This window comes from Panthera onca, chromosome C1, assembly GCF_046562875.1.
Source record: "Panthera onca isolate mPanOnc1 chromosome C1, mPanOnc1 haplotype 2, whole genome shotgun sequence".
NCBI lineage: Eukaryota > Metazoa > Chordata > Mammalia > Carnivora > Felidae > Panthera > Panthera onca.
The window spans coordinates 141,048,832-141,076,123 of record NC_138346.1 but is presented as its reverse complement, the minus strand read 5'-3'; the positions used below and the strand labels follow the sequence as shown (position 1 = coordinate 141,076,123).

Here is a 27,292-nt window from a genome sequence, read left to right as displayed (position 1 = left end):
ACATAGGATTGCTGGTAGACCTCATCAGGCTGTGCCACATGAGTCCTGGGAGGGTTTCTTGGCAGCTAAATCTGGATGCTTTGATACTTATTTTAGATACCTTATTGTGGGTAACAGCAGAAGGAGCCCTTCTCAGCTTCTTTAAAGATCATGTTCATGAAAACATCCATTCTAGACTGAGGCACACTGTTTGCTGTGCGGTTAATGATTAATTTACAAAGCAGCATAATAGCTACCCCATAGTAAATTACCTTTGTGGCAAGGATTTCAACTTGAATAGACCCTAAAATACCATGTTTGTTCCTCTTTCTTTGGAAAAGCATTTATTCACTGGTCGACTTTACCTACCGGTGTCTCACAGACATGGTTATAGGCACAGTGGAAGGTTGGGTCTTAAAGGTGTAACTGAATGTCGTGTGTTGTCCCTTTCATGGCTCTCGGAGCCCTCCTACGGGAGGAGCCGGGAGAGAGTATGTGTGTATACACCGCATCCTTCTTAGCTTCCCCACAGACGGCTGCTGTTCCTCTCTGGGCCTGCTGGGGTTCCGGTGCAGGGAGCAGCTGTCCTTCAGGCACCAGGCAGCTTCCGCCTCAGGTTGTCCATGTTACTGGGTGATCTTCCCTAGCCCCTCCACGGTTCAGACCTAGCACATCGCTGCCAAACTCTCAGCCCAACAGCCTCCTAGGGAAAGGATTTGTAGATGGCTCATCACAGCCTGAAGAATTATGAGCCATCTGAGAGGTGGCACAGAGCTGGGAACTGTTTTCAAATTACATGTCATTTACAGGATAAATTTGAAGGCTTCAATATGCCAGCATTCTCTTTCCTATATTGCATTTGAATAATGAGAGCCCTTCAAGCTGACTGGCTTTTCGTATCTTCTGCAACTTTTTTTTTTTTTTTTTTTTTTAACCACAGATACTTAAAAAAGGGCAAGGAGGCTTTTCTGCCTCTGCTGTTTAGCTTTCTGATCTTGTGACATCTTGAGCAGTAGTGAGGTAACATGCTAAATGGGGTTATTGATGGTACTGCCCCCCCGAGTTAAGACAAAGGAGGTTTAGGGTAAGAGGCTAGAATTACAGGCAGAGATGGTCTACTGCCAAGAGAAAGAGTAGCCTGCCTGTGTTTATATTTGCATAAGACGCACAGAACAGAATGTCTCAAATTCTGGACTGTCTCTGCCTCTACTTACCTCTCCAGCGTCCTCCCCCACCTGCCCGCCTCCATTCCCCTTTTAAGACTCCATTTTCTGGATCTCCCCTGGCACAGTTGACGGTGACCTCCTTGACAGCCTCACCATACCTCGTAGACACGCCTACTGTATCACCGTCATACGGAATTGTAATTGTGCGTTTGAAATTAGAACAAAGTTCAAAGGTATAAAGTAGTAGAAATATGGCAAGGACTCAGCGTGCACCAAATCCCTCCCGCCCTAAAATACAACAAAAACAAAATGTCCGCTCCTCCCACAGGCTTCCCAAGGGAGATATTAACATAAAGAATGCTGGTAAGTGGAAAATACCGCTTTGCTATTAGCTCTCTGGTGAGCCGGGCAGAGGCACAGGACCCCTTTCCTCCAAGTCCAGACCCAGTCAGGACCTTCCCACGCTCCAAGCCGAGAGGGAGGAGAAGCTGCAGCCCGGGGCTGAGTATTCCCACCCCCACAGCCTCTAAGTACAGGATGAGCCAGCTGTCCCCCAGCAAAGGTGATACTCTCGTCCTGGAATCAGACCATGAGACTGAGGAGGTGCTGGGTGTGGGAGGGACAGAGAACCTGCCCATCTTCTGGGCTGAGTTCCTTGAAGGCAGGGACTTGGTTTTGTTCATATTTATGTCCCCTGGTCACAGTCTCTGGCACACACTGGGCATTTCAAGACTATTATCCTGATTTCTAAATTAGTAACAAATGCAGACTATCTGAAACATATTTGACTTTGGGACAGTCTACCTTTAGGACATAGGGCATCATTACTACATTTTATCGAATGATGTACTGTATCCTCACTCCCAGAACGATCATGTCAGCACTCGTTTTTCAATGCTATTCAATGCACTGTAAATTGGGAAACTTACAACACTAAGATCACATCACAGGGGGAGGTACACACTCAATCTTAGTGGAGGGCCCCATCACTACATATAATGAATGAGACAGTGGTTTGAGCTAAAGTTTCAAGTATTCCATATTCATGATGATATTGGGGAAAAAAGTGACTATAGTTGCAAGAGGTTGTTGTCCAGAATTCCTGAGATTCTTTATTTTGTATATTTTAAGCACTTATTCCAAAACACCATTTTCTCACTTGTTATGAACAGTATCTTGCTACACATCAACTGTGTTGTCTCTGTCCCTGAGGGTCAGAGTCCCCTAAATATAAGACAAAAAAAGAAAAAAAGAGAGAGAGGATGGGTGGGGTGGGGAGAAGGAAGAGGGGAAAAGAGGGAAGGCAGGACCAGTGAAGGAAACTTGGTGGGGCGCGGTGGGGGGGGGGGGGGGGTGGGGAGGAAAAGGAAAGGGAAGAGAAGGGAGAGAGTTGGGGGAAGGGGATAGAAGGAAGCTTGGGGAAAGATGTGGCATAGCGGGCGGGGGGGGGGGGGGGGGGAGCACTTAGAGAAAGCAAGAACCTCCAGGGGGAAGAAAATTTGAGTTGCCCTGGTAAAGTTAGGCCCAGAAGAAAAAATGACAGACTCATGGAGAGGACATGGAGGTAAGAACATGGAGGTCCTCACAGAGGACATGGAGGTAAGAACACAGACAAGGATCCGTTCAGCCTTTTAGGATGTTCTCCCTACCTAACCTGTTAAAACAAGGGTGAGAGTGACAGCCTCCTGACTGATTTGAATGGTTGACATTGTTGCTGAAGGAGAGAAGTACAGTCATGCTGGGGAGATTCATTGTCTACCTGGCTCCACTTGATATCAACATCTTGAGGGATGCAGGGGCCCATGTTTTCAGCCTGTTGGCCAACCTCTTATGTGCCACTTGAATTTTACCAGCTGTTCATCATGGGCTACTCGATGGTGGCAGGAGCCACGGGAAGACTCCTCTTTGGCTATGACAGCTTTGGCAACGTGTGTGGCAAGAAGAACTCCCCTGTAGAAGGGGCCCCTCTTTCAGGGCAGGACATGACCCTGAAAAGGTAAGTGTTCAAGTAAGTCCCCAACCTACAGGGGCTATACTGTATTTCAAAACTGTATAAATTCGCCATTTTGAGCCTGGAAAATGTTTTCTCATTTAAAACAATCAGCCCATCTCATAAAAAAGGAGGCATGTGTACGGTAGCGAAGACACAGGTTTGGGAATCAGCTAGTCCTCTGTTCAGATTCAGCCGGTGCTAATTTTCAGCCATGTGACCTTGGGCAGAGTACTTAACTTCTCTGAACCCCGTTTTCATCTTTTCAACTGGTTGTTGTGCCGGTCTCACAAGCTTATTTTAAGGATCCACTGAGATACTGCATGAGCTAAGACTTAATCTGTTAGTGGCTACTATTGTTATCCATAATGTATCAGAATCACGTTACCAATTGATGTTACCAGTTGTACATCATCCACAGTATTTTATCTGTGTGGTAATTCCTGAATCCCACCTGGGAATTCTGGGAACTTGTGTTCCACTCCCTCCCCAGTCTGTGGTCTCGACTATGGCACTGTAGTCTCACTACCCCCCAACTCCAACACAGAAACAGAAAAGGAAGAGAAGAAATAGGAATCCCCTGAGAGGCAAGAAAGCCTTGGCCATGGTTTTTCTAAGATGGAGGCTGCCTTGAAGTAATTTTTGAGACTTGATGATCAAAAGCCCCTCCTACGAGAGAATGTTGCAGTTCTGAATAGGTCTTGAGTACAAGTTTGGAGTCACCAAATACAGTTCTCAGACCACGCCCCTTCTACCACTCAGTGTTGCCCCTGAGGAGAGGGGCTCTACATTGCTGGATGTGGATCACGTGGACACATTTCCTCCTGCACTTGGGGATCACTTTAAAAAAGAAGGAAGAAGGGGGCTGCCCGGATGTATGCGTGCATGCTGAGAAATAGTCATCCTCTTGGAGATGTAAAGTATGCATTCCCAGGAGCCAACAGGTAGAGGCAACCAGGTGTCCATCAGCAAACACAGTGTTGTGTGTGTATATAATGGGATATTAGAATTTCCTTCCTCTTTAAGATCGACTAACACGAGGTACAACTTGAGTAAATCTGGAGGATGTTAGGCTAAGTGAAATAAGCCAGTCACAAAAAGAAAAATACTTTGTGATCTCACTATCTGAGGTCCCTAGAGTAGTCAAAGGCACAGAGACAGAAAGCAGAATGGTGGTTGCCTGGCACAGGGCTTGCTTAGTGGGTACAGAGCTTGGGTTTTGCAAGGTTATAAGGAGTTCCGTGGGTGAGTGGTGGGGATGTACTTAATGCCACTGTGCTCTACACCTAAAATGGTTAGTATGGTAAAATTTTATGTGTATTTTACCATAATTTCAAAAAAAATTAAACTATGTATCCTAAATTTGGGAAATCTGTTCCCCCGTCTCCTATCATACCACCTCCCTCTGTTCTGCCCCCCTCCCCACGCCCCTTCACCGGGTCCCTCCAGGACTGCCTGTCTGGCAGGCTCCGGGGCTCCCCTTCTGGTGTCCCTCTGATCTCAACAGCCTGGGGAGGTGTTGGGCATGGTCTGAGAGCTACCAGTGCCAGCCTGGCTCACGACCCCGCTAATAGCAACAACCAGCTTTCTTCTCGGCCCCATCTACCCAGTGGTGGAACAGTGGGAGTGGGAAGGATCTCGTGACTTTCCTGGCTCTCAAACTGGCAGGTGGGGGAGAGGGGTAGGCTTTTCATTCACAGCCGGGGCCTCCCTCTTTCTGCTCACTCCCCTGAGGTCAGCTATTCTCTGAAGTACAGTTGAACACTCGGGTGCAAATATGTCTTCCGTGGACTTCGTTAGTAGTTCACGCACTGGCCTGATCTAGCATTCCATGTGCAGTTTAATCCTTTCCCTTCCTCAGGTCACCCCTTAGGTTCTCTCCCAGGAAATGCTGAATCTGGAAAAAGGAAGTTTTATTACTGTTTGAGCATGATTCCTCCGCTGCACAACTCCATAGATGACCCCCAGTAGGCATAATACATGGTAAATTATTCTGAGGTGCTTGGCTATAAAAGTTTGCCTTAATTATTCCCACATTTGATAACATGGGTTTTAAGGCCCCTAATTAAACCCAGTGAGAGGATACGCTCTAAGATATTCTCATTTCATCTGTTTCCTAGACACGTATTCTTTATGAATTCCTGCAACCCGGAAGTCAAGGACATGAGGCTCAGTTCCACCATCCTGTGCGTGTCGAGCTGTCCTGAAGAGCAGCTTGATACCCTGGAAGAGGTCCAGCTCTTTGCAGACAAGAATGGTAGGCACCAGGGGACGGGGCTTGCTCTTCCCCCTGAGGGCGGGAACCACAGTGGGGTAACCTGTGCAGACCTAGGTGAGACAGATTCCCCTGGCACTGCTTTCTCTGCAAAACTGGAGATTGTCATTGCCTGTGGTAGCCTCTTCTTGTGTGCGAGAGGCCATCAGTGCTTTCTCCTGGGCCTTGTACAGCCTCATTCAGCTCTATCTGGAATTTATCTGAAACCCTAGCTGTTCTCTGCTCACTGCCAGGGGATGGCCTTGCATATAGAGTATAGTGTAGACTGACGCTTAGGGCCCAAAGGCAGCGTCAGACGGAGGTCAGAGAGCTCTGTGCACAGGGCACATCCAGTCCTAGAGAGGAGCTGCCGGCTTTGTAGCGAATTGCTGACAAGTATGTTCTTTCATTACAATGTTGGGGCCCATGGATACTTGGCACTAATTGTTTACGTAACTGAAGCACCTTGCCCTGAGCCTGCTCGTGAGATTTATGTTACAGGGATTAAACAAGAAAAGGAAAGTAAAAGAAATTCGAGGCAACCCGCTGCAAATTCTATCTGCCTGTGAAATGATGTGCCAGATTTTTAAAAAATTATTTGCAAGGCTGGGTTAAAAATATCAAGCCTATGCAATAAATCATTCCTCCCCCCCCCCCAAAAAAAACCCTTCAAATAATTTTTGTGCCAATTGTATAACTTTTAGTTTTAAACTGAGATATAGTAGAGAGAGAAAGAGAGGCCTCAATCTGACCTCGAATTGGATGCTTATTCTTACTGTGTTTAGATCATCTATAGACGTGTCTTCTAAACCTGAGTGATGGATTCCATCTCCTTCTCAGTTTGGTAAACGGATGGTAGCTTTCTTACTGGCTCCCCTAGAAAGATGAGAGGGAGATAGTATAGTCTGTGTGTCTTCTGCTTCCAGGGTCCTTCCTGTGTGTTTACAGTTTGAATTCCATCAACTATACCCAGAATCCAAATGCAGACTCATTGTGTCCCAGGCTGCCGGTTCCTCCGAGGTAAAAAGCTTCCATATTTTTTCTTTATCCATCAACAGAAGTTATGGAGTGCTTGCATCTGTTGCTCTTGTGGGTATTGTTGGAAGCAGGAAGGAGATATTTGGTAGAGTCCTACAGTCTACAGAAGGCCAGGGATAAACAAGGAGGAGCTATCTGCCCTATACATGATGGACAGTAGATTAGGAACCAGGCTACAGAAGGAGAAAACTCACCACTGGAAATACACATAGTCAGAAAATGGCAACACTGGAGCTAGCAGAATTCATATGCGAATCACCAGTTGAGTGGTTTGATAAAGTAGTTGGTATGTGTTTTTTCTACTCCAACTACTTATTACAAAGTAGAAAGTATTTTCTCTTTTATGGCAACCAGACATTGTTAGTTTTTACAACTCTAGATGTCTCCATAAGAAACAGACCTATATGTGCGAGGCCAAGTGGCCACCAAAAGCACCTGCTCAATGAGGACAGAAAACAGGTCCTTCTCAAGGATTCCACTTGTGAACTCCTTTTAGAGTCAGCCGTTCCTATCAACTAGTGTAGTACCTGGCACATAGGAGGTACCTTACAAATATTTGTAGAATAAAGCTGTAACGGTGACACGGTAGTTGTATTGCCACAGTAAATGGCTCACATTTGAGCCATCGAGAAAGGTAATGCGGAAAACACAATTACTAATCATCGCCACCGTCAGGATGCTGAGATGTTCTGAAGGAAGACTTGGTTTGTTTTGCATTACCATGCTTTTAAAAGTTGTAAATATACTTACAGTGAATGAGACCTCTGTGCAAAATCCCTGAGAAGTAATGATAATTGAAGTAGAACAGGGCATTGGGCCAACCGTCCAGTACAGTGTTAATCAAACTCTTGGCTGGGACCCACAGTAAAGAATGTATTCCATCTATACATGCACCTTCACACATCCTTATGAGTATAAAAGAGAAATGCAAGTCTCTCAAAACAAGATTTCCCCTTACTGCAAATGATTTGTCCTAAAGGTTTCAATTCTGTTTCACTTTTTAAAAACAGCAGTTTATTTCACCATCTTCTAATGGGTTGTGAGTATAGCTTGAAAAATGCTGATCTAACAGGTGCTAAAAAATAAAAAATAAAACTCCAGTCGATTTTAGCTACATAGGAGGAAAGAATATAGTTAACCATTCTCCTGGCATCTAAAATAAATACTTTGTGTTACAAGTAACTGGAAGAGGAGAGAATTATTTGCAGAGGAGAGTCCCATTGCATTTTTCTGTATCTTATTTTTTAAATTCTGAGTTTTGTTAGATATCATAAACATCTCTCAGTGAAACATAACTAAAGCCAAAAAAGTAAACTACAGTGGCTTAGTAGGTTAAAGGAAAATTATTTAACGCTTGAAGAGAGGGGTTTAACTTTGTACATTTTGACCATCATTTTGCCATTTCCCCTCCCCCAGGCTCCAGCCAACACCTTTCTACTCTCTGCTCCTGGGAAATTGACTATTTTAGATTCCACATATAAGTGAGGTCATATGGCATTTGTCTTCTGAGAAGATTGTTCTAGGGAACACAATTTGTAAGTGTGCCTGCAGAGGGAATTGGAAGAGAATGGAATTCTTCAGGCTGTAACTTAACCAGAGGTAGATAAATTCTTCCTATCAATGGGATGGCGGCTGTAATTCTATGGGAAGCTTGTATCTTGATATTGCTGCTGCTAATAGCGAGCATTTATTGAACTTTTGATACTTGCCAGGTACTTTCTAAGCTCTTGACATATTCATTGACCTGGACCTCCTCAAACCACTGTGCTGTAGGCCTTGTCTTCATCCCTGTTTTATGGTAGAAAAAACTCACGCAGGAGCAGCGTAAAATGGCATAAGCAGCATGTGGAGCTGGCCTGCAAACCCAAACAGGGTGCATATCTGTTTCTGTAATCCAAAACCAACCGTCAAGGCTTCATTGCTGTTATTTTACCTGGCAGATGGCCTCCTTGGGCTCACACCAAGGTGGGGGTACGGGGAGCCCCATAGCATGTGTCCTAGGGTCCCCATTTTTCTGCCACACCTGTCCTAGGCCTTTCAACCCCCAAATGCAGACCTTTCCATGGAAAGACAAACCTGTTGGTTGACCTTTCTCGACAGAGTCAGGGAGAGAGAAATCGCCTTGAGGGCTCCGTTTCCTTTTCCTACACAAGCAAGAGCTTGTTCTAAGATGGAAATTATCGTATTTATCATGGAAGAGCAGTGCCAAGAGTGAAAGCTTGAAATCATGAGAAGTGTGGCCACAGGGCCAAAAAACATTTTCTAAATACCTCTATTGACTAAACCAATTGTTTCTTCTCCCTCTGTCGATCACGTGAGGAGAAACATACCCTTTTAGAGTAGTGGCTGAATATCAAGAAGGTTTGTGTCCCGAGGTATGAGCTTTTAAGAGCAGTGAAAAACGACAGAAGATAACAAGCAAGCGTATCTTTTTCCCTTTGGGGTTCCACATAATATTGTATTTTGAGTCCCCATGTATTTAAAATCCAAAAGGCTTGGGTTTTTCCATCAAGTAAGTTCTAGTCCTCACCTCCCACGTGGGTGCCCGTGCACATCACTGCGTTGTTTGCTCAGATGAATTCCAACAGCGTCATCGAAATGTACAGTCAGCTCTATGAATTACTTCCTGCAAATCTGAGTGGTTTTGCTGGTGAGAGAGGAAAAGGAGAAGTGGGGAAGAAACCACCGTCTGGGGCCCAGTCACACCCCCTGCCCCAGCTAATCAAGTCCTCAGAGGGCAACTGGTCAACCACACACATCAGGGGTGACCCACACTTTACATGCTTCTCTGTCACTCTCAGGGCTGAGATGGGTCATTCTTTACCAGCACAGGGTTATGAAATGCCTGAAAAGCACCATCTTAACGAACCTTGTTGACAAAATTAATGTCTTAGGGAGAATTGTGTTTGGGGAAAAACAAAATGACATTAGATTTACATCTGACCTTATTTTTCAGAAATACTAATTGAAAGTTCAGAAAACATTTGCTCTAAAAACAATTCAGATTTATTGGTATTAAGACTATTTAGTAGGGGCATGCCTGGGTGGCTCAGTTGGTTAAGCGTCCAACTTTGGCTCAGGTCATGATCTCACAGCTTGTGAATTCGAGCCCTGCATCGGGGTCTGTGCTGGCAGCTCAGAGCCTGGAGCCTGCTTTGGATTCTGTTTCTCCCTCTCTCTCTGCCCCTCCCCTGCTCGCACTCTGTCTCTTTCTCAAAAATAAATAAACATTAAAAAATTGTTTTAAAAAAGACTGTTTAGTACTAGAAAAGGAAAAAATTAGAGGTTTAAAACTCAGAGAGCAGGAAGTAAAATTACTCTGCGGTGGTAAGAAAATTAGCTGAGGCGCCCCTGGGTGGCTCAGTCAGTTGAGCGTCCGACTTCGGCTCGGTCATGATCTTGTGGTTCGTGGGTTCAAGCCCCGCATCTGTGCTGATAGCTCAGAGCCTGGAGCCTGCTTCAGATTCTGTGTCTCTCTCTGCCCCTCCCCAACTCATGCTCTGTCTCTCTCTCTCTGTCAAAAATAAATAAACATTTTTTAAAAATTTTTTAAAAAGAAATTAGCTGAAAAACTACAACTGATAAGAGAATTTATTTAGGTGTCAGGGAACACAATTGATAAACTGAAATCTGCAGCATTCCTATATTTTTTAAAAGACAACTTTTACTGCAGTGAGAAGAAATACAAAAACGAACTGGGTACTTCAATGCCTAGAGACAAATGTAACAAATATACATAACCATGAAAAGAACACTTTATTTATTTATGACATCATTTTTTTTTTCAAATTTTTGTTAAATTCTAGTTATCATACAGTGCAATAGTGGCTTCAGGAGTAGAATTCAGTGATTCACTTACATACAACACCCAGTGCTCATAATAGCAAGTACCCGCCTTAGTACCCATCACCCATCTAGCCCGCCTCCCTCCCACCTCCCTCTGTCATCAACCCTCAGTTTGTTCTCTAAGACATTCATATGGTTTGTTTCCCTCTCTCTTTTCCCCCTCCCGTATGTTTATCAGTTTAGTTTCTTATATTCCACATATGAGTGAAATCATATGGTTTTTGTCTTTCTCTGACTTATTTCACTTAGCATAATACATCCTAGCTCTATCCACATCATTGCAAATGGCAAGATTTCATTCTTTCTGATGGCTGAGTAATATTCCACTGTGTGTGTATATATATATATATATATATATACACACCACATATATATATATACACACACATATATATATATATACATATATATATATACACACACACATATATATGTATACACATATATATATATATATATACACACACCACATCATCTTTATCCATTCATCGCTTGATGGACATTTGGGCTCTCTCCATAGCTTGGCTATTGTTGATAATGCTTCTGTAAACATCGGGGTTCATGTACCCCTTTGAATCTGTATTTTTGTATCCTTTGGGTAGATACCTAGTCGTGCAGTTGCTGTATCATAGGGTAGTTCTATTTTTAACTTTTTGAGGACCCTCCATACTATTCTCTAGAGTGGCTACACCAGTTTCTGTTCCCATCAGCAGTGTAAGAGGGTTTCCCTTTCTCTGCATCCTCACCAACACCTGTTGTTTATTCTTTTGTTAATTTTAGCCATTCTGACAGGCATGAGGTGGTATCTCATCGTGGTTTTGATTTGTATTTTTTTGATAATGAATGAGGTCGAGCATCTTTTCATGTATCTGTTAGCCTTCTGGATGTCTTCTTTGGAAAATCGTCTATTCACGTCTTCTGCCCATCTCTTAACTGGGTTATTTGGTTTTTGGGTATTGAGTTTGCTGAGTTCCTTATAGATTTTTGGGTACTAACCCTTTATCAAATATTTCATTTGCAAATATCTTCTCCCATTCCATAGGCTGCCTTTTAGTTTTGTTGATTGTTTCCGTAGCTGTACAGAAGCTTTTTATTTTAATGAGGTCCCAGTAATTCATTTTTGCTTTTATTTCCCTTGCCTCAGGGACATATCTAGTAAGTTGCTATGTCTGATGTCAAAGACATTACTACCTGTGTTCTCTTCTAGGATACTGATGGTTTCCTGTCTTACATTTAGGTCTTTCATCCATTTTGAGTTTATTTTGTATATGGTGTCAGAAGGTGGGCCAGTTTCATTCTTCTGCATGTTGCTGTCCAGTTTTTCCAACACCATTTATTAAAGAGACTGCCTTATTTTTCTGTTGAATATTCTTTCCTGCTTTGTTGAAGATTAGTTGACCATAGAGTTGTGGGTCCATTTCTGGATTTTCTATTCTATTCCGTTGATATATGTTTGCTTTTGTGCCCATACTAGATTGTCTTAATGACTAGAGCTTTATAATATAGCTTGAAATCTGGAATTGTGATGCCTGTGGTTTTGTTTTTCTTTTTCAGGATTGCTTTGACTTTTCCGGTCTTTTGTGGTTCCATACAAATTTTAGGATTGTTTGTTCTAGCTTCAAGAAGAATGCTGTGGTATTTTGATGGGGATTATATTAAATGTGTAGGTCGCTTTGGGTGGTATAGACATTTTGACGATGTTTGTTCTTCCAATCCATAAGCATAGAATGTTTTTCCATTTTTGTGTGTCCTCTTCCATTTCTTTCATAAATGTTCTATAGTTTTCATAGTACAGATCTTTTGCCTCTTTGGTTAAGTTTATTCCTAGGTATCTAATTGGTTTTGGTGAAGTTGCAAATGGGATTGATTTTTTTATTAAAAAGAACATTTTAATATGTTCCTGAGGTATAAGGAATACTTAAATGGAGAGACGGTGTTGTTGACAGTATGACTCAGCATTATAAAAAATGTCATTTCTCCCTAAGTCAAGCTATAAATTTGTCATGATTACAAACAAAACAAGCAGATTTTTTTTTCAGTAACTAGATAAGTTGATTGTAAATTTGTAAGGAAAGTTTTTTAAAAAGTAAAAAAAAAAAAAATCTGAAAAAGAAAAACAATGGAGACTAGCCCTTACAGTTTTTAAAAACTATTGTATTATAAAATTTAATAATTAAAATACTGTGGCCCTGTAACTGAACTAAAATGAGTTTCCTCCTTGGTGAGTCCCAGGCAGAAACTCCACCAGGTAAGTCATCACACAAAGGAAACTTTATTTGCCACGAAGAAGGAAATTATGGGGAATAATTTACAAAGCTGTGACTTCCCCAGCAGGGGTGAATGGGTTCCTTTTATTTACAGTTAAGATGAATATTTAGAAAGCGAAGCCTTGTCACCTAATGTAGAGGGAGGCAAGGTCGTGCTTGCGCCTTGAGGAAACGTGCCTGTGCGTACATTGTATGTTACGTAAATGAGACTTGTGCTTCTCTTTGGGTGGACATTTTAGTATTATAATGAGGTAAAGGTAACTGTCTCTCACTCCATGGGTCACTCCATGGTCCTATGAAGGTGTGAGTCAGGGGTTAAGCTCAAACTTGTGTGGGTGGTCTGGGCCAGCTGGCACTCTTCCTCAGGACAGTCATTATTGTTTGAGGGATAGTTTCTGTTTCGAACACAGTTGCTATGCCCCTTGGGTCTTTTGTCTGGATTAAGAGAGAAGTTGGAAAGAAGGATTTAAGGGGAAATGTAGGGCAGAGGTCAGCAGGTACCAGCAGACGAGCAATAAAGACACTGTCTTGGGGTCTAGCTGGTGACAGCACTAGTTCACGTGTAGAAAAATCAATAGAAGATACTAAGCAATCCAGGAATAGACCCAAAGGCTTACAGGAATTTAGTACATGATAAAAGTGACAAATCAGTGACAAAATGGCTGGCTATTGAGCGAGTGGTGTTGGGACAACTGGACAGGCATCCAGGGGAAGAGCTGGATCCAAACCTCATGCCTTATATGAATAAATTCCAAGTGGATTCAAGACTTTAATGTATAAAGTGAAACTGGAAAGTATGAGAAGCCATGGGAGAATTCTTCTATAACCTGAAAGTAAGGGAGCCTTCTATCCATGACTTAAAACTCAGAAGACATAAAATTAAACAATTGATGAAATGAACATCTCTGCCTGAGAAAACACTAGAAGCAAAGTTAACAGGCAAATAAGTTGCAATTTGTATAAAAATATTAGTTTCTCTAATTTATAAAAAATCTTATTAATCCAACTTCTAGAAGACCATATCTCAGTATAAAAATGAGATAAAAAATGTGAATAGATGCTTCAAAGAAAAAAATAGTGTTGTTTAAACATATTAAAAGAGGCTGGACCTCCCTCACGATAGGGGAAGTGCTGATGTTTTCACACTCCCGATGTTTAGGTGACAGCATCCAAAAGTTGGATGATGCACTCCACTGACAAAGGTGTAGGGAAATAGATACTTTCATACATTGCTGAGGCAGGGATCTGAGGAGGGCAATTCATCAATATTCATTGGTGAAGAATGTATATGCCTTTAAGTCAAGCATTTGTGCTTCTAGAAATTTAATCTACAGGTATACCTGTAGAGTATGAAATGACATCTGTACAAATGTATTCACTGCAGTGTTTGTAAGAGCAGAAGAGTGCAAACAATCTCCGTGGCTGTCAATAGCAGGCTGCTTAAATAAATTACAGCATTGCATTTAATGTAACACTATTTAGAAAGCTAGGAATAGCTTAGAATGTTCTCTGATAAAAGAGCATCAGTGAGCAATCTCCAATTAATAGTATACTTAACTGTGAACTATTGAATTCTTGCCTACCTGAGAACAAAGCAAGATTATCTTCTCTGACCACTTCCATTCAGCATTGTAATGGAGGTCCTAGGAATTGCAAAAGAGGAAGGAAAAGAAATAGAAAGGAAGAAATGAAACCATCTTTTTTACAGATGACCTAATTGTTTATATAGAAAATCCAAAAGAATCTACAAAGTAACTACTAAATGAACTTAACAAAATTGCAATATACAAGGTCAAATTGCATTTCTATGTATTTGCAACAATTAGGAAATAATTTTTAAAGTCCATGTTTAGCGTCAGAAGAATATAGCTAGGAATAAATTTAACAGAAGACATGGAAGATGTGGGACTGAAAACGTTAAGACCTTGCTGAAATTAAAGAACTCCAAAATAAGTGAAGAGATAGACCTTGTTCACGAGTTGGAAGTTTTAATATTGTTAGGATGTCATTTCTCTTCAAATTGTCCTACAGATTCAATGTAGTGCCCCCAACATAATTTTTGTAGAGATTGACAAGTTCATGCCAAAAAAAAAAAAAAAAATGCAGAAAAGCTGAAGACCTACAGTCACACAAAAAATTCTTGAAGAACAAAGTTAGAAGACTCATACCAGCTGATTTCAGGAGTTACTATGAAGTTACAGTGATTAAGACAATGTGGTGTTAAAAAACAAAGTTCAGGTGTACCTGGGTGTCTCAGTCAGTTAAGCGTCAAACTTCGGCTCAGGTCATGATCTCACAGTCTGTGAGTTCGAGCCCCGTGTCTGGCTCTGTGCTGACAGCTCAGAGCGTGGAGCCTGCTTCGGATTCTGTGTCTCTCTCTCTCTCTCTCTCTCTCTGCCCCTCCCCCACTCGTGCTCTGTCTCTGTGTCTCAAAAGTAAAAAAATGTAAAAAAAAAAAAAGTTCAACTGAATACATTTGAAGTTCTAATTGGCTTTATTAAAGAATTCATGAATCAGACATGGGGTGGGTGGGATAAGAAAGTTATTAGCAAAAGGAAAGGATTGTTCCAGGCAAGGTAGCTTTCTTTCCCTTAGGAAAATGAAGGGGTTTTATGCAGATTACTTCATCTATATGGTGCTAACTGAAAAATTCCTGGCTGACTGGTTAAGACTACACGGGGGCGGGGACTTGAAAGTGCAGCTAGATTAGATATTAAGCCCCAGGCTTGGAAACTTGGTCTAAGTGACACCATTTGGGGCATATAGATTTCTTTCTTTCTTTCTTTCTTTCTTTCTTTCTTTCTTTTTCAATGTTTATTTATTTTTGAGAGAGAGAGACAGAGTGTGAGCAAGGGAGGGTCAGAGAGAGAGAGGGAGACACAGAATCTGAAGCCAGCTACAAGCTCTGAGCCAGCAGCACAGAGCCAATGTGGGGCTAGAAGTCACAAACTGTGAGATCATGACCTGGGCCGAAGTCAGACGCTTCACCGAGTCACCCAGGTGCCCTTGTAGTTTTGTTTTTTTAATTTTTTTTTAATGTTTATTTATTTTTGAGAGACAGTATGAGCAGGGGAGGGACAGAGAGAGAGACAGAATCTGAAGCAGGGTTCAGGCTCTGAGCTGTCATCAGCACAGAGCCCATCACAAGGCTTGAACCCACAAACTGTGAGATCAAGACCTGAGCTGAAGTCAGATGCTCAACTGATTGAGCCACCCAGGTGCCCTTATAGTTTTCTTTTTTTAACAGTTACTCCATTTTGATTAGATTCTCCAAGTAACTGAGAGATGTGATCAAAATTGAGCTATTGCTCTGAAGTTCTTGCAGTTTTTGTTGTTCCTTTATGTTGTATCCAAAGGTCGTGACATTTTTGCTTAACCTCTGTGATAGTCACAGGACATGGCTTCAGGTGTACATTCTTTAAGTGGTTTATTTTCTTCGTTCCTTAGACATTTCAGTCTTAGGGAGATCGTTTGTTTGTTGGTGAGCCACTGTGATCATGCATGTAAAGCTTTTGAGAGAATAAGTGCACCAGGGAGATTATTATGATCCCTATAAATAGGATAATTCCCAATATTTGGAGTGTACTTTAGAACCATGGTCCCCAAGACCCCATGGAAGGGGTCATCTTTTTAAGTCAAGTGATGTGTTCTGTGATTTTATGTAATTGAATTTCAGTTTCCCCATAAGTGTTAATCCAGACACAGCAGGTGATGTTGGCCAAGGCACAGACACTTCCTTGCTCAGCTAAAAGATAATCAAGAATCGTTCTAGTATCAAGGACAACTTTGGCTAGAGGGATCTTTGCTGGGCTGCTATTGTTTTAACAGCAGATTTTGCAATAATTTTAAGAATTAAGGGAGAGTTTTTAATCATAGCCTCCCTTACATTTATCTCTAGCCAGAGACATAAGGACCTGCCATAAGAAGTGAATTCTGGTCATGAAACTCTCCTTGGTAGGTCCTTTTTAACTCAGCAATGTAAATTAAAGAGAGTCAACCAATTAGATGTCTGATTTTGCTTGTGAAATGTTAGAGGCACCGTTAGATTTTTCTCTTAGCCTGAAACAAGAGGTTCCCCCCTTAGCAACAGCCTGGGAGATACTGATGAGGGAGCTATCTTTCCAGGCCAGTGCCACAGTACAGGAAAGGAAGAGAAGGAAAAGGGGGTTTACGTTTAAAGTATGAAGTCTAAGTCTGGCTAGATTGATGCGGAGGTATCCAGCGTGTGTGCAGAACAGTGTCAGGTAGATCTTTCTTTAGCTGTGAGATGTGTTTCCAAGGCTCAATGTCTTTTAGTTTTACAGCTGTGTCAGTGTTCTGGAGCACTTGGTAGGGTCCCTTCCTTCGGGCTCAGAGCCGTTTTTTCAGCAATGATGTTTCCACAATACCCAGTCACCAGGTTCCAGACTGTGACCAACAGGATCCTTTGAACTTGGGGTAAGGGAAAGCATCTTTAACATGTTGATGGTGGGCTTTAGCATAAAAGACTTACAGTAGCTTATCATGCTAGCACAGGAGAGGATCAGCAGAAAGTTGTTTACTGATAGAATTCTACAACATTAGCGAGGTCTTGTTAAGGTTTGTATGATTTGCTCCATGCAGTGGTGCTTTGATCACGGGGGATGGTGAAGGAAACATACTTTCTAACAGTTTCTTTGCTTTTGTTGGGAGGCATCAACCTTGCAGCGGGAAAAACCTTCAGCCCATCCAGAAAACATACCTCCAGTAACAAGAACATGTTAATAATCCATGCTAGGTGGCAGTTGAATGAAGTCCAGCTGGAGATGTTCAAAGAGGGAGAAGGTTTGAGGCCTCTGTGAACAAAAATTTTTCCAGACCTATGGACCTGACAGGTTAGACATTGATGGTAAATGGTTTTCACAGTCTTATTATAGAAGTCTCCCCAGCAGTGTTTAATTATAATTCATCTTAATGTTTATATTTGTTTTTGAGACAGAGACAGAGCATGAGCAGGGGAGGGGCAGAGAGGGAGGGAGACACAATCTGAAGCAGGCTCCAGGCTCTGAGCTGTCAGCACAGAGCCCAACACGCGGGGCTGGAATCCATGAACCGTGAGATCATGACCTGAGCCGGTATGAAGCTTAACTGACTGAGCCACCCAGGAGCCCCAATTGTAATTCATCTTAAACACCCCATAGTGGGTAAAGGAATTAAAATTAAAAAATTAAAATTAAAAAATGGGGTTTGTCAGGGAATCAGGAAGAACCAGTTGGCCATCTTGGCCACAACATTTAACACTTAACTAACACTGTAAACTGTTTAATGTACAGCTATTGTTTACCCATCTTAATTTCTCCAGGTTTAGAGCAGACTGTTGCCATGTTACAAGGACATTTATCCTTCTGTGGACTGTAGCAGAATGGACTTTATCCACATGTGACATAATCTTACAAATATGATGTAAAGGACAGAGGCTTAGTATTACTTATTTGACAAGGTGTCCCCTGTAATTTACATATCAAATAAGCCTAATTAGTTTAACAAAGTTTTGGAATATTCCAGGTCAAAGACTTCACTTAACATTTGATTTTAGGAAGTTTGTCAAAGTATCAAAAAAAAAAAAAAAAAAGGTGTTAAACCATTTGCCTAAATAGGGTCACAGGTCATTATGAAATTTAATACTTAAAATGTAAAGACATTTTCACCATTTTATGAAAGGAGACCAAAAGTCCAAGAAAATCTTGCCTTTTTACCAGAGAGAAAACCAAATTCTAATTTTGTACCAGCTTACCTGATATTAAAACTTATTTTTTAAAATGAATTCATTTTAATCTTAACCAGCTTGACTGCACATTAAAATTCCTTTTCAGAGATTCCTTTTCCACAAATGTTCTACAACTTTTCTACATTCTGATTTTGTCCTATGTTTTTCCTCTTTAAACAACCAGCCTTATTTTAGGACAAAATTACTTTTTTTCTCCATAACAAAAAATGCATCTCCATTTCTCACACCTTTGTTTTTTTTCACTGAAAACACATCCTTCTTCCTTCGAATATGGAGATATTCATATCAACCTATCAGGTGTCATATCAGCATTCTTTTTTTTTTTTTTTTTAGGAAGAGCACGTGTGTGTGCAGGGGAAGGGCAGAGAGAGAGAGAGAGAGAGAGAGAGAGAACGCACACAAGAGAGAGAGAATCCCAAACAGATTTCACTTGGAGCCCAATGTGTGGGGCTCTATCTCAGAACACGACATCATGACCTGAGCTGAAGCCAAGAGTCAGACACTTAACCTACTGAGCCACATAGGTGCATTCTTTAAATTTGCAAATTTATGAATATATTTCAAAATTTCTAAAAGCATGTACCTTTTGGAATATGTTAAAGTATAGCATTAACATATCCAAATATCTTTTAATTTCTCTGTAATGAGAAACCAAAAGTGGATAAACCTATGCTTAGCAATTAATGTTTTAGTATTTTGTCTTATTTGGAAATGATGTGTAGGTATTGAATGAATTTATTCCTCATTTAACTTAACTCCTCATTTAACCTAACTCAGCAAAACATTAAGGTTTGTAGGTTACCAAAAAAAAATTTTTTTTGAGAAAACTATTTAAGCAGACATAAATAGTGCTAAAAAGTTCATTTGTAAACTTTTATCTTGCTTACATCTAGTTAAAGTACTCGTCCTTAATAATTATGTTAGCTTACCTACAAAAACTTCATTAAACATTAGGTAAAGTCAGCCATTATCCTAAGCTATCTTTTTTTTTTTTTTTTTTTGACAGATCTTACAAGTGCTAACATGAATTTATTTGGCTAGTAAACTCCGAATAAAAATTTTATGTTGGGGTGCCTGGGTGGCTCAGTCAGTTAAGCATCTGACTTTGGCTCAGGTCATGATCTCACATTTTGGGAATTCAAGCCCCACCTGGGGCTCTGTGCTGGCAGCTCAGAGCCTGGAACCGACTTCAGATTCTGTGTCTCCCTCTCTCTCTGCCCCTTCCCCACTCGCACTCCGTGTTTGTTTGTTTCTCTCTCTCTCTCTCTCTCAAAAATAAACATTAAGAAAAAAGTTTTATATTTAATCTTGATGATTCTACTGTGTCTCCCTCTCTGCCCCTCCCCCGCTCTCGTGCGCTCTCAAAAATAAATACACGTTAAAAAAAAAGTTTTATATTTAATCTTGACCACCCTAAAGGCACGTCTGTTTAATTAAGCCATCAAACTTCAATTAGCTCTCATATCAAATATTTTTCCAGATCAGGTGAATTTGAAAAACATTTGGGTTTCTAGTTTCTGGGTTTTTTTTTTAATGTTTGTTTATTTTTGAGAGAGAGTGAGAGTGTGTGTGTGCATGAGCACAGGAGGGACAGAGAGAGAGGGGAACAGAGGATCCAAAGCGGGCTCTGTGCTGACAGCAAAGAACCCAGCGCAGGGCTCAAATTCACAAACCATGAGATCATGACCTGAGCTGAAGTTTGACTCTTAACCAGCTGAGCCACCCATGCACCCCTGGGTTTCTAGTTTCTACCTAAGAGATTTAGAATGGCCAAACCATATGGGCACTTTCCTTCAAACCATCTAAATAGAGCTCTTTTACAGATTAATTTTAGCAATACCATCTGAAGGTAGAAAATATTACATAACTACAGCATACATATACATACACACATATATATGTACATGGTGTGCAGGGGCACATAGCACCTGGCTCTGGGGGCCCCAAGCAGACCAGGTTCGGCCACTTACCGCTAACAAGATCCAAAAGCAGAGAGACCAGTGGTGGGGAAACAAGAAAATTTATTTCAGCTAGTCCCCTATCAGGACCACAGCTGACTAGTGTCTCAAAGACTGTCTCAAAGTGCCGAAAATACTCCCAGGTTTTATATTAGGAAAATCTGAAACAAAGGTCGATGGGTAGGTGCAGGGGGACAGCTGATCATTGTCTTGAGGTCAGTCCTGTGGGGTCTTGCAGGCTCCGGACAGTCCTTACTGCTTGAGGGGCAATTTCGGTCCCATCCTGGGATGCCTTCCCCACCAGGTCTTTTGCCTGAGTTAAGAGATAAACTGGAAAGAACTTAATCGGTGAGAAAATACAAACTGATGTCAAAAACGAGGTAGTTGAAGTCCTCTTTCATTTGACACACAGGAACATTGAGAGACACAGAAAACTTACAGCTTCTATTTTAAAATTACCTGCCATGAAATAGGTATGAAATTGACTAGTTATAAAATTTGGATCTGAGTTAGTTTTTCCCATAGATGGAATAAGTTAAGCTGAACTGTCGAGATGACTACAGCTTTTTAAAAAATATTTGTGGAGAAGACACTGAAGATGTGTTGTCTTTGGCAAGTCAGGTTCCAAATGACCTTTCCCCCTTTTGTTTTTTCTTGATAAGAATACCTCCCTAAAATTTACACTTCAAAGAGATGGGCTGGAAAAGCCCAGGAGAACACTAGACAGAACACTGAGCAAGGACAGTTTAAAGGCACAGGGAAAACACTCCACTACCCTGCCCCCCCCCCCCCCAATGACTTTGATCCCCTTAAAGCCAAAAGTTTTATACTTACCAGCCTTTTGAGATAAATAGGGGAGGCTTGGGAATTGGTAGAAAGGACTGGTGTTCTTTGAATTGTTTCTGGAGTCACACCTCTGGCCCTGTGAAGACAGCTTTGTAAAACCAGGACGGCTGTTTTTAATTCCTCAGAGAACTGGGTTGCCACCTAATATCAAAGTGTGTATAAATACACACCCACCCACCTATAGGCATACCTTCTTTTCCTCTGGGTACATTTAGCTTGGGGGCAGAAGACCAAAAAAAAAAAGTTCCTCTCAGGCTCTGAATATCAGTTTCCAATTTGACCAGATTTCTGATTCTGGAGTTATTAAGTCCTTTCAAATATCTTGTCAAGTTCCAGCCAGGTCAAACAGTGAATATTTTTGGCAATATTAAACAACCTCCTGGACCCAAGAGCCATCCTCAAAGAGGGTTATGTAAAATATAGCATCTTCACAAGATCTAAAGTCGCTTGCAAAGATAGCCCAAGAAAGAACCAACAATCTGCATATCCCAGGCAGAAAAAAAGAAAGTCAGGCTATGTTCTTAAGATGCAAAAGGAGACAAGCAAGAAGGAAATAGTTATTCCCAGGACAGAAAGGAAGGGATAATGTATGTGTATGTGGAAAGGAAGGGACAATAGTGAATTTTTATTCCCTTCTCTCAACTGGGTTCAGGAGGTGATCTGTTTTTTTTGTTTGTTTTTTTTTTTTGTTTTTTTTTTTGTTAATGTTTATTTTTGAGAGAGAGAGAGAGAGAAAGAGACCACCAGCGGGGAAGAGGCAGAGAGAGAGAGAGAGAGAGAGACAGAATCCGAAGTGGGCTCCAGGCTCTGAGCTGTCAGCACAGAGCCCCACGTGCGGCTCGAACTAACAAACTGTCAGATCATGACCTGAGCCAAAGTCAGATGCTTAACCGACTGAACCACCCAGACACCCCAGGAGGTAATTTATAAAAACTCTTGAGGATCCTCCTGGAGTTGAAGAAACACTTTAACTATGGCCATTAGTTGGACCTTTGACCAAGGAGTGAGAGATATCTGAAGTGGATCACCTGTAGCCTGGAATGGTCTTATTTCAAAAGGTCACTGTGTCCCAGTCTCTTCAGAATGGAAAGCCAGTTCAGCCTGAGGCTTACTGGGGTGGGTACTCAAAGAGTAGAGGGGAGCAGTAAGAGTTACCACAGTCTTACAGTCTTGCGTTAGATACCTTTCCTCCTTTTTCATTAGCCTTTCGTAATGAATCTTTCACTGAAGCTATTTTGGAATCTTGAAATCTTTTGGAGGCTTCTGCATGCCAGCTGCAACAGGTATCCCATTCTGTTTAATTTGGGAACTCTTGCTTTGCTTTGGAGTGTACTTCTTAAAGGAATGATCTTGTCTAATTGGAAAGTTCACCATAATGGCCATTGTAATTACACATTGTTCTTGGTGAAACTTTTTTTTTTTTTATTTGCTACATACTTGCAACTTCCAGGAGTGTAGTTGTTAGACACAAAATAAGCGAGTGCCCCGGAAGGTGACCTGCTCAGCCCTCTGGATACAGAGGATCTCTATTCCTTTTAGTTAGGCCTTCGGGTTCCCAGCTAAACTAATACCAGAGAGGGAGCCACTGCTGTGCTGGGGATTGTGTTTTACAGCGTGCCTCCTCGCACAGTTTTCTCAAGGTTGGCAGGTGACCTAGTGTTAATCTAACCTGTTCCACGACCAACCGTCCTAATGCAGGAGCCTTTAAGTTAGGCGGCAAGCACTCTAACAGATCTTAAATGCTCCACCCATGCCCACCAATTTTTGTGGCATTTTGGCCTCCAAGATCCCTGCTAGCAATAGCCTTTATTTACATAAAACAAGACAAACATGTGCCCCAACATACCAGCAGTAACCAAACCATGGTATTGCAGACTGGCCAAGAGAGGGGCGTGCAACTAAAAGGAATGAACCGGCAATACACATCACAGCTAAGTGGAGGAAGCTTTACACAGAAGAATACATACTGGATGATTCCACTGAAATAGGAACATGGCAAGAATCAAAAGTAGTTTGTAGTTCTATAAATCAAATTAATAGTGCCTCTAAGTGTTGGAGGTTGATTGGAAGAAGGTTTGAAAGGACTGTCTGGGATGATAGAAGTGTTCTACATCTTGAAAGGGGTGATAGTTACATGAACATCTATATTTGTCAGAGGTCCCTCATTGTTTATTTAAGATCTGTATATTTCACTCTATGGAAATGTTATTTCAGTAAAAGTAAAGGGAATCCCTTATATACTGATATAGACAGAGCTGCAAGATGTTTTCGTTTTAAGAAGAAAACAGACTACAGGGGCACATGGGTGGCTCAGTCGGCTAAGTGTTTGACTCTTGGTTCTGGCGCTCATGGTCTCGTGGTCTGTAGGATCAAACCCAAGTGAGGCTCCACGCTGACAGCACAGAGCCTGTTTGGGATTCTGTCTCTCCCTCTGCCCCTCCCCAACTCATGTGCATGCTCTCTCTCTTTCCAAATAAATTAATTAAAAAAAAAAAAAAAGACTATAGAGCAGTATGCTGTATACTAAGTATAATTTATGTGTTCACATACATGTAAGTGTATATATATGTGCACGTATTTGCTCATGTAACTTATATCAAGCAATCATAACCTATAGGATGTAGTCAGAAAGCAATTTTATTTTTGTGTCTCTTTTTATTTATTAAAGTATTACATAGTTATGTTAGTTTCCGATGTGCAACATATTGATTCTATACGTGACTCAGTGCTCACAATGGTGTTTGTCACCAAATGATATTACAATATTATTGACTATATTCCCTATGCTGTACTTTTCATCCCTGTGTCTTAGGTATTTTGTAACTGGACGTTGTACCTCTTAATGCCCTTTTGCCTATTTCACCATCCTCCCACTTACCTCCCCTCTGGCAACTATCAGTTCTCTGTATTTATGAGTCTGTTTTTTGTTTTATTTGTTCATTTCTTTGTTTTTAGATTCTACACATAAATGAAATCATATGGTATTTTTTTCCTCTGTCTTATTTCACTTAGCATAATAACCTCCAAGTTCATCTATGCTGTCGCAAATGATAAGATCTCATTCTTTTTTAGGGCTGAATGATTATATAGTTATATATATAGCTATACATACTTACATACATAGTCATATATATAGTTATATACATAGTTATATATGTATATACATAGTGTTATATAAATATAGTTATATATATATATGCATAGTTATATATAGTTATATATACATAGCTATATATATATACATAGTTTTATATATATTCACATAGTTATATATATAGTTATATATATACAGTTATGTATATAGTTTTTTATATATATAGTTATATATGTAGTTGTATATATAGTTATATATATATAGTTGTATAGTTATATATATATATAGTTGTATATATAGTTATATATATAATCATATATAGTTATATGTACATAGTTATATGTATATAGTTATATATACACATAGTTATATGTATTTAGTTATATATAGTTATATACATAGTTATATAGTTATATATATGTACCACCTCTTCTTTATCCACTCATGTATCAATGGACACTTGGGCTACTTGCGTATCTTGGCTATTATAAATAATGCTGCAAAAACATAGAAGTGTATATACCTTTTTGAAATAGTGTTTTTGTTTTTTTGGGATGTAAACACCCAGTAGTAGAGTTATTAGATCATATGGTAATTCTATTTTTAATTTTTTGAGGACCGTCTGTACTGTTTTCCCCAGTGGCTGCATCCATTTATATTCCCACCAACAGTGCAGTTTCCTTTTTCTTCACATCCTTGCCAACACTTGTTATTTCTTGTCTTTTTGATTCTAGCCATTCTGAAAGGGGTAAGGTAATATCTCACTGTGGTTTTGGTTTTCATTTCCCTGATGATTAGCGGTGTTGAGCATCTTTTCGTGGGTCTGTTGGCCATCTGTATGTCTTCTTTGGAAAAATGTTTATTCAGGTCTTCTGCCCATGTTTTAATTGGATTATTGGTTTTTTGGTGTTGAGTGGTAGAAGTTCTTTTTATATATTGGATATCAGCTGCCTATCAGATATATCATTTGCATATATCTTTTGCTATTCAGTAAGGGTTAGGGCTAGGGCTAGTAGGTTGCATTTTTGTTTTGTTGATGGTTTCCTTCACTGTACAAAAGCTTTTTATTTTGAGGTAGTTCCAATAGTTGATGTTTGCTTTTGTTCCCTTCCTTGAGAAGACATATCTAGAAAAATGTTGCTAAGGCCAATGTCAAAGAAATTACTGCCTATGTTTTTTTTTTTTTTTTAATAGTTTTATGGTTTCAGGTCTTACATTTAGATCTTTAATCCATTTTGAGTTTAGTTTTGTTCGTGGTATTAGGAAGTGGTCCGGTTTAATTCTTTTGCATATGGCTGTTCAGTTTTCCCAGCACCATTTATTGAAGAGACCATCTTTTCCCTGCTGCATATTCTTCCCTCCTTTGTTCTAGATTGATTAACCATAAAAATATAGGTTTATTTCTTGGCTCTCTACTCTGTTCTATTGATCTGTGGGTCTGTTTTTGTGCCAGAACCATACTGTTTGGATTACTATAGCTTTGTAGTATATCTTGAAATCTAGGATTATGATACCTCTAGCTTTGTTCTTCTCTCTCAAGATAGCTTTGGATATTCAAGGTCTTTTGTGGTTCCATGCAAACTTTAGGATTATTTGTTCCAGTTCTGTGAAAAAAAATGCTTTTGGTATTTTGATAGGGATTGCACTGAATCTGTAGATTGCTTTGGGTAGTATGGACATTTTAACAGTATCAATTCTTCCAACCCATGAGCATGGAGTATCTTTCCATTTGTGTTGTCTTCAATTTCTTTCATCAGTGTTTTATACTTTCCAGAGATTAGGTCTTTCACCTCCTTGATTAAGTTAATTTCTTGGCATTTTACTTTTGTTTGGTGGAGTTGTGAATGATTCTTAATTTCTCTTGCTCCTACTTTCTGTCTCTTTAAATTTATTCAGTGGGACTAGTTTTTCTCTGTCCCTGAATGAAAACACAGCTCCCAAGACTGCTTTGGTTACTTTTAAGCAATAATTACTCAGTCACTTTAAGTTGTAATAGATACTTTCCATCCAGTAATTAAAATGTTCAGTCCAATATGATAGACTTTAGACTTGACTGAGAGTTGAAACTTCTCCCTCCCCCAGCGTGGGCCAGGAGCAGATGGGAAGGCTTTGGCTAGGAAAGGGGGCTGCAGTCCTCTGCTCCATTCTCTTCTCTTCCTCACCTCTTTCTCTGCCAGTCCACTGAGACAGGCTTCTGACTCTCAGGCCTGGCACAGCAAAAGTGAGGAGGATTAAGAGGGAATAGGGGTGTTCTTATTTGACTGATACAAGTACCAGTTTTCTGGGTTTGGGAGATGTTCCAGCCAGCTTTCTTCCATAGAGACTTTTTGGATTCTTTGGAGATTTCCCGTCCCTGGGGCTCTCTCAGCTACAGTACTCTTTACATGGTCAAATGCATCTCTGCTCTGGCTGGTTATTTGCTAAGTCTTCCTTCGTCCTGTGACATTAAGCAGCCACTTCCAGCTTCTTTCTGCTGAGAGCCCCACAATTTTCTACGTAGCTGTCTTGGACACCAAGCCTCCACTTCCCAGGGCTCAGACCTTAACCCATGGTGTCATCTGAGCCCTCTGAGTTTTCCAGGAAACCCTTCTCATCTGACTTGGGAGTGGTATCTCTCACCTTCTTTCCCTTGGGGGGGGGGGGGGCATGGATGGATTCATGTGAAAATTGTCTCTTTCAAAAAACAAAAAGTCTTTAGAATTTCTCTTTTACATGATTCAGTGTACTTACCAATGCCTGTAGAGAGTCAACTTTACTGTATCCAAATAAAAAATAAAATCAACCAAAATATCAAGAGTTCTCGGGGTAGAATGTAGACCATGACATATGAATTTAACTTAATACAAATATATGACATAACCTCACTGAAGGGGAAAGAGAGAAAAGGACCTGACCTAAGTACTTTGGAAAGCAGCTTTGTGACTAAATACTGTGAGCTGAAGACAAAAATAACTGTACATTAGCACCATGCTCTAGTTGGCAAGTTTGTTTGTCACAGGAGTACTAGTTAGCAATTCTGACAATACATACGAGGATTGAATATAAGAGGGCCCAGGATCAGTGACACCCCAGTAGCAATGAGCATACCTACTACCCAGATATTGGTTT

The 27,292-nt window shown here is 40.7% G+C and overlaps 1 protein-coding gene across 15 annotated transcripts in view; it reads left to right on the top strand.

The window, feature by feature from the left end:
* The window catches only part of SLC44A3 (solute carrier family 44 member 3), a 331,946-nt gene that overhangs the window by 225,764 nt on the left and 78,890 nt on the right, over positions 1–27,292 (top strand). For all 15 annotated transcript variants that reach the window (XM_078451634.2, XM_078451631.2, XM_078451632.2 and 12 more), the window contains 3 exons: positions 2,999–3,141; positions 5,256–5,392; positions 6,316–6,409. In XM_078451634.2, coding sequence (XP_078307760.2) covers positions 2,999–3,141; positions 5,256–5,392; positions 6,316–6,409 — 374 coding nt within the window. The remainder of the gene's footprint in view (positions 1–2,998; positions 3,142–5,255; positions 5,393–6,315; positions 6,410–27,292) is intronic.